An 8,330-nucleotide genomic window follows, 5' to 3' on the forward strand; every position below is an offset into this window, starting at 1 on the left:
TGCAGGCAGCTGCCACGAGTCGCCACCGCCCGCCGGCGTCAACCTGCCCGGCTGCCAGCATCAGCAGCCTGTCTGTCTGCCTGGCCGCCTGCCCCCTCCCCAAAAGTATCCCTCCGCCGGGTCCGTCCTGCGGCGGAAGGATCCACGCAGCACCTGAACGTTCTCTTCCAACCCACTCCTCCCCTCCCCCGTCCGCTGTTCGTGAAGCGGCGGCTAGGAGAGAGGCGGCCGAGGGGAGGGGGAGCAGCAACAGCGCAGCGGTGGCGGCCCCGCCCCCTCCCCTCTCCTCTCCTCGTGGCCGGCCGGGCGCGCGCTGCTCGCTGCAGGGCTCGGCTGCCGCTTCGCGCGCGCCTGTGAGACCGCCGCCGCCGCCGCCCTCCGCTCCTCCGCCCGACTGCGCCAGGCGAAGACGATGGCCGGCTGGCAGAGCTACGTGGACAACCTGATGTGCGATGGCTGCTGCCAGGAGGCCGCCATTGTCGGCTACTGCGACGCCAAGTACGTCTGGGCCGCGACGGCCGGGGGAATCTTCCAGAGCATCACGGTAAGGGCCGCGGCCCCCGCGCCGGCTGCGAGCCTCCCGCCTGGCCTGGCCCGGCTCGGCTCTAGCCCGGCCCGGCTCGGCGCGCCTGGGGGGGATGCAGCAAAGAGCCGCCGCCGGGTGCCCCTGACGCCCGCGGGCAGGAGCCCAGCGACCACTGGGGGTCCCGCCCCCGCCAGCTGTACCCACCGCAGCCCCCCGCCCCCTCCGGGCCGTGTGGGGCGCAGCTCGGGCGGCGTGAGGAGCCGGGAGCTCCCCAGGGCGCTGCTGGTTTTTGGCGCTTTCCTGGTAGCGCCGAGTCTGGCGGTCAGCGGGGACCGTTATGTGAGCGCTGGGCGAGGGCAGCGGGGACTGGCCCGGCTCGTCACCCCCGCTCGGGCCGCGGCGCCGGGCTGCTGGGAGCTGCCCGCGCGGGCTGAGCAGGAGCCGGCAATGCGGCGGAGGGAGGAGGAGAGAAAGGCCGGGCACGGGGGAGACTTGGCGTAGGGTTCCCTGCGCCCAGGCCTCCTTGCTGCGGACAGACTTACGTACTCGGCGTAGGAGGCCTTCGTGAATCCTCGCCGCTGGCTTCATGTTTTTCATCTCCAAGATGGCGCACTGCCATTGATTTTTTTTTTCCCCCTCCCTTCCCTTCCCTTCCCTTTTCTCTGTCCTTTCCTCCCCGTCTGTCCTCCTCGGAGGTATTAATCATCCCTGTTCCTGCAGCACAGCCCCCTTCTCACCCACGGCTCAGATCTTCTGAAGGAAGGGCCCTGTTCCCAGGGGAGGGGTTGGAAACCTTTAAGGATCAGGGGCTGGGAGCCCTTTTAGGCCATACCTATATTGGTGGGTGGTGCTGAACAGCATGTTTTGATTATAACCTTGTGTTATGATGCACGTTTTGCTGCAGACTTATGCACCTTCCCCTTGCAAATCCATCCTGTAGGTCTCTGTCTTCTGCACGGGAATTTAAGGCTACTGCTTTCTCTGGGGAGAGGAGGGCTTGGCTCCTGTTGGATTTGTGCTCCCCGCACACGCTCCCATCCTCCAACGTGGCTCCTGTGCTTGCCAGTTCTCCTTTTCCTCCTTAGGTCCCTCTTTGCTGGTAGCCTTGGTATGCAAAGGTAGCTTTCCTGCATAAAAGCTTTCTCCTTCCACCTCCATAATTAAGTGATCTCATTGCATGGCCACAGCAGCACCCCCTCCTCATCATACCCCTTCATAGAATGTGATGTCAGTGGGGAGTAGCCATACAGGCCACCTCTTCACTGGGGAAACCAGTCCTGCCCTTCCTGAAGATGGTTAATTTAGTGGTGCCCTGAGGATTTCCAGCTGCTGACCGAGTCCCCTCCCCTAGGTGTCTTTGTGCCTTGCTAAGATGTGGCCTGGCAGAGTCCCGGTTTGTGATTGGAAATAGCCAGGGCCTGCTATGACAGTGCAGTTCTGGAGGGCAACGCCTCCCACCTCCTTACTTGCTTTCTTACTGTTAGGAAGCACATTGCTCCTGTCTTGCCTTCACCCCACCCCACCTCCTCCTCTATCCTGAAAGCAGTGCTGCACGGAGACTCCCCCATGGAGGGGGCACAGACTTTGTGGGTGAAAGGCGTGGAGGGTTAATGTGGCCTGACCCCTTTCTAAATGCAATCTGTCTTGGGCTCCGGCAGGGACTAGACCACACAATTTCCCTGTGCACAAAGGGGTCACTTTAGCATTGTGATCCCCTCCCCTACTTTTTAGGATACTGAGAGACCAATGTGTGTGCTGGAGCTATGGCTTTATGTATCTGAGTTTACTGTCTGAGTCACTGAATTTTAGGCATGATATTATGTAACATTTCTTGCCTAGAAAAGTGCAGAGTTGAACATTGTTGTGCATCATCAGTTTGGCTACATTTTGCATTAGAAACATAGTTATTTGGTCTTTCAGAGACCTGTGGCTGCTGACCTGGGAGGAGTTTAATATCCCACCAATTGTTGTTAAGGCAGATGGGACTGGGGAACACACCTGCATCATTGTTATCTAGACATGGTCCTGAAGGTTTTTTTGGTACCTCATTATCAAGTAATAAAAATCTGATTCATTCACTTACTAAAATAAATGGCTCCGTGGTTAGCAAAATGCCTGATGACATCACATTGCCTTCTTCAAAAAGACGACTTACTGGAATCCAACTTCTAGATCTGACCAGTATTGCAGACTTAATCTATAACTTTATATTTGAAATATCTTAAAACAGCACTTGTGTTCACTGAAAATGGTACTAAATTAATTAAAATATAGCTGTGAATAACAAAACACTCAATTCCGAAATGTCTTGTTTTAGGAGAAGCTTGAGTGTCCCTTTCAAATCTTTTTGCTGGTGACAAGTCTCTTTTGAGTGGAAATTAATCTGTAAGCTACTTCATTTAAAGTACATGAAATCCAATGTCTTCTGTGAAAGGTAGTTGTGAGAGCTTTCTATATAATACTGAATTTCTTTTTTAACAGCCCGTAGAAATAGATATGATTGTAGGAAAAGACCGAGAGGGTTTCTTCACCAACGGTCTGACTCTTGGTGCAAAGAAGTGCTCTGTGATCAGAGATAGCCTGTATGTTGATAGTGAATGCACAATGGACATCAGGACAAAGAGTCATGGTGGCGAGCCAACATACAATGTTGCTGTAGGCAGAGCTGGTCGAGGTAAGCTATAACTTTTTTTTTCCCCCCCAGAAATTTAAACTAGCAAAACAAGAATGCAACCTTCAAAACTGGGCTCTAATCATTAAATTACTTACATTAATCTGCATAAAAAGATTTATTTTTTTTAAATTTCCACAATGCAACCTTGGTGTAATTGTGGTCCATCTATTTTCCAGGACTAGCTCCGTATCTAGCAGTCCTAGATGAATGACCACAGTTTGTGATTTAACTATCTTTATCAACTGGTTACTTGTGCCTACAGATTTTAACAAGCTAGTGCAGCTTGTGTATCAGTTGGATTAAACGTAGTCTGTCACTCATTTGCACTGGGTATATTGCAGTTAAAATGTTTGGAGTCCAAAGCATAGGGTCATAATGATGGTGGATGTTGTTATAGCCTATTGAAATACCTTGTTCAGCATAAACTTGCTCTAAAGTGACTTCTACTAAAATTTCTTCCACAAAGACTTGAATGTCTTGTATGGAGCTACCTATTTTGAATCATAAGTTTTACACTAACTCTTTACAATTCCCTGTTGAGAACCTTGGAAGTCTGATTCTGAGGCAGTGAATGAATTCTGTCCAATTGGGTAGCTGCAGGCTATTTATATGAAGTTCGTCTAACTACTTGTGCATTTCATCTAAGCATCTATAAAATACACCTTACTTACAAGGAGCTAGACTCCATTCCAAAAGAAACTTCTCTCAAAATACTGGGTACAAGCAACATGAGGACATCCAAGACGTTATCTGTGCATTCTGTTGTTAGCTGTTGTAGACTTGGTATGTTAGGGACCAAGGTCAATGTATAAACAAAATATAGCTACAGAGACTTTGCCATAATGTGTATTTTTACATAGACTATGGAGCTGTTACAAGTATTTTAACAATACAGTCAAATGGAATAGGTAAAGATTTCTGTGCTGCTTGGGCCATGACTGTAACTAATTCTCTTCCTTTTCTCATGAGGAAAATAGTATTCCTATCTAGATAATTGTTTACTATAGAGATTTTGAAGTTTACATTATTTAAGATATGTCCCCTTATGATCTGGTCTTAGTGATGTTCTGCTGTATACCCGCACCTAGGCAAAACGTATCTATGTTGCAGTGATTCCTGTCTCACCATTCCTAATTCAAAGCACAATTAAAATGAGCCAGTGTTCTTGTGAAGCAAAATTTGTAACATGTCATTATTCTTGGCATAATTTGATTATTTTTTAGAATTTCATTGTTTACTTTAAAGCATTTTTTTCAATTGATTTAAATGTTTTCAGTTGTGTAAAATTATGGAAGGGTCACACAATGAGGGGAGACAGAATTATTTAATGTTAGTAAATTCAAAAAATTAGCGTTATAAATGTTAAAACACAAATTGTCAACATCACGTCAAAATATGCAAAGAAAATATGCCCATATCAAACTCTTAATTCATTCTTAAATAATATTTCTTTCTTTGTCTATCTGTAAATCTCATTTATTGATGGAAATAGTATTTCACTGGCTTGTGTGGATGATGAAATAGACGTTTACCAACTTTACTTACAAAAATCTAATCCTTCCAAGTTTACATGTATTCTGTTCTAGTGACATCTGGTGGCAGTTAGCACATAAAGCCTCATGACATGTAATGTTCTATTGACTACAGTTCTGTAGGAAACTCTTCTCAGTAAAGCAACATTGTTATTTTTGTATTCAACTTACTGTGGAGGGAAAGGGGAAACTAGATTTAAAATCAGCTCAGAATTACTTTACTCCATACAGAAAGCTAATTGCACTATAATGGAAGGAGGGACTCAACATTTCACCCAGAACTGAGTTGTTGCTTTACTCTTACAGTAGTGTCATAAATACAGACTTCTACTTAAAAGTTACTTAAAGTTTACCAATAAACTGCCAAACAAAACACACTTGATAAAGTTGGAATGTACCCATTACCACTCTGAACTTAATCTCTAGTCTAAAAATACTAGAATCTCCTATGTCTACTGACATTGCTACCTTTCTCCTTTTTACATCATTCTTTGTCTACCTTATAAGATGTACCCAGGGTTTCCTGGTCAGAGAGGTCAGATGGTAACATGCACCATGATACATTTTATTTTTAAAATGGAAGTTACAGCATATGTTCAGGTTTTTTGAAAAGTCTTATGGCTAGCACACAACTTGTCCATCTTTGAAGTCATAGAGGATACTGTCTCCCAACCCTGTCTACATCTGTACTTTAGAAAGCTCCTGTAAAGCCAGCTTAATAGCCAACCATTAAAACTTGAATTTGTGTACTTATTGCAATATCTGATTAAAACTTGCATTATTTCCTTGCCTAACACACTCCTTTAAAACCTTTTTTTTTTTTCTTTTCTCTTTCAGTCTTGGTCTTTGTAATGGGCAAAGAAGGGGTCCATGGAGGCGGATTGAATAAGAAGGCATACTCAATGGCAAAATACTTGAGAGACTCTGGGTTCTAGTTGCTAGGCAGACTGTTGAGTATTAGGGGAAAATTGCTATTAAACTTTCCTGGCAGTGAGCTTTAAACCTTACATTCTGGAAACTTTATTAGCAATGCAGGATGATGGGGTATGAACCTGTGTCTCCTTTGTATCCCTTTGTTGGTGGGGAAAGGTGTTTTTTTCTTTAATTCTGTTCATTTCTGTTTTGTTTCATTGTGTACTCCAGCATTGGTTATAGTTATGGGAAAGGAAGGTGTCCATGGAGGGACACTGAACAAGAAAGCATATGAACTGGCTTTATACCTGAGGAGGTCTGACATCTAAGCAGCCTCTCCCCATCCACCTAGCAACTGTCTTCATCACCAACCAGTTATGTTCACTGTGCTACCAGACTGTAGATGGTAGTTGTTTTATGTTTTTTGTTTTTTTATTTATCCATTTTTTTCTAATATCACGATTCCAGTTACCCTCGTGTTCATTTGTATGTTAACCACTGTATGTAACCAAGTCCCATATCTGGCACCATTTTGCAGCATAAAAATGATATGCATGATACCTTGAAAAATGTTTTAGGAGGGAGAGAATGCCAAGTCTAGGCTTTGCTTTGTCTTAGCAATTAATACGATATTGACAACTAAAACAATTTAAACACTAAACAAGGTGCCGATTGTACAATCTAATTTGATCAATGTCTCTTCAGCACTTTGAGCAATTACACAGCTCATTTAGTCTTCCTTTTGTAGAGCATGGTTGCGGGGGAAGTGCATGCATATCTTTACTTCTCTCCCTGTCTACTCTTTCATCCACATTTTGTTTGCTTCCACCTATTTTTATACAGTGCCTGGTTTGTTTAACCAATTTGCGCTCAAAAGCTATTGTGTTTCATTAGTTTTGTTGTTGCACTTCACTGCAAACTTACAAAACTCTTCATAGTGTCTGAAGCACACACTGCTTAATGGGTGCAACTGCAAAACTATCAAAAGATGTAGATGCATTTTCTTCATGATCTTACAACCACTGTCCTGAATGAATACCTAGGGACATTCCATCATTGCAATAGCTCAGGCACTTTTTTTTTTTTTTTTGCCAGCTCCAGTTCTGTAGTTGAATTATAAAAAGCTGCCATTGTGGACATTAGATATCCCAGCATAACCATCTGGAGTGTGTCCGATTTCAGTTTTTCATAGGACCAATTTTTAATTTGCAGCTTGGAGTTTTATATGAAACTACAGGGTCATTGTGGAAAACTGCCACCTTCAGCTATATACTGATAGCCTATACTCCAGTCTTTCTGGCAGATCTAACTGATAATGTAAAGAAACATGCTGCTTTAATACCAATGTTTATGTGAGGGGTGGTAGTTCATAAGTTTAAAATTGTTAAAATGATACTGTTTCAAAGTTGAAATAGTCATTTGGCCTGCTGCATCCTTGCTGCAGAAATTGTGGAGTAAACTGCCTCGTGCACTAGTCATCTAAAATGTGTAACCAAACTGTCCATTCAAGCACGGTACAAACTTGTATGTCCATTTAAAGAGAACTGCAGAACTCTGTATACAAAAGAATAAATGGGAGATGGTATTGGTTGGAGTAACTGACTTGGCTGTCTTGTGATGAATTTTTTAATATGTATTCTGTGCCATACTATTGTTTTAAAAAAAAATGAACTGTTGCTATTGTGAGATGGATTTTAACTGACTATAAGGATTTCCTTTGAATGGCACTACTTTAGGGACATTCTAGTATTTGCTTCTATTATTTGGGCCTTGTGGATAATGTACAGATTTAAACAAATTCTTGTTGCTGATTTGTCCATTTCTTTCCCTGCACTTTTACATCTGGGATACAGTCTAACTCATCTGATTTAATATGCATTTCAAAAAATGCCATAACTATTAAACACCTTGTTTACAGACGAAATAAATTTATTCCAACCAAATAAAATCAGACTCTTGTAACTTATTTATGCACCAGACTTTTCCGAAGCAATATACTTCATCATGTAGCTTACTACACTAACTTTGTGTTTGTGTGTTTCTCAAAATGTAATTCAGCTCTGCAGGAATTATAAACTTGTGGAACAGCATTACTGTACTGATGTACTAGTCCTTTTGCTGTAAAGATGACTGTTTAGAACACTAAACTGACTTAGCCACTTATTGAACTTAAGTCATAGCAAGAGCTCTAATAGTCTTCATGTTTGCTTCTTCAAAGTCTTGTATGGTAGAAGGGGATACTTTAACTAAGGGAAACTAGTGTTATTAACGTCACTAATCCAGCAGATCTCATGGCAGTTTCTCTTTACTGTTAGGCATGTTGTTTAAACATTGTCTACCCAAGCCTCCTCAATGGTATGTGAATGCATAACCACTTGTTGCAACCTACACTCCTTTAAAACAGGCTGGATGTGACCAGTGCTATACTAATGTATCCATTAGTATAAGAGCTAACCCTCTGTACAAATCCACACTGCTCTTAGAGCAAACATGTCAAACAGTTTAACACCCAGCTAGTTAACCAGCTTCAAACCCTGCAAGTCTTTCATATGGTCTTGACTGATCGCTGTGCACAAATTCTGCCAGGCAGTCCACCAGCTACATTGGTACTGGGCATGATGGCTACTTCTGAAGATAGTGCACTTTGAGGATATAGGAATTGTCTCTGCAAGTTCACTTGAAACTT

The 8,330-nt window shown here is 43.6% G+C and overlaps 1 protein-coding gene across 1 annotated transcript; it reads left to right on the forward strand.

Moving 5' to 3' along the window:
- The first annotated feature begins 202 nt into the window (after window positions 1-202).
- Window positions 203-7,592, forward strand: PFN2 (profilin 2). The gene is made up of 3 exons (XM_032806223.2): window positions 203-544; window positions 3,008-3,200; window positions 5,570-7,592. Exons 1-3 carry the CDS (start codon window positions 413-415, stop codon window positions 5,665-5,667), a joined length of 423 nt encoding a protein of 140 aa, XP_032662114.1. The 5' UTR covers window positions 203-412; the 3' UTR covers window positions 5,668-7,592.
- The last annotated feature ends 738 nt before the right edge of the window (window positions 7,593-8,330 follow it).

The sequence above is a fragment of the Chelonoidis abingdonii genome, chromosome 8 (genome assembly GCF_003597395.2).
Source record: "Chelonoidis abingdonii isolate Lonesome George chromosome 8, CheloAbing_2.0, whole genome shotgun sequence".
NCBI lineage: Eukaryota > Metazoa > Chordata > Testudines > Testudinidae > Chelonoidis > Chelonoidis abingdonii.

Coding starts and splice junctions, on each gene's coding strand:
- PFN2 (XM_032806223.2), top strand. CDS start 413: ATGGCCGGCTGGCAGAGCTACGTGGACAACCTGATGTGCGATGGCTGC. Junction 545..3,007: donor GAATCTTCCAGAGCATCACG/GTAAGGGCCGCG, acceptor CTTTTTTAACAG/CCCGTAGAAATAGATATGAT. Junction 3,201..5,569: donor TGTAGGCAGAGCTGGTCGAG/GTAAGCTATAAC, acceptor TTTCTCTTTCAG/TCTTGGTCTTTGTAATGGGC.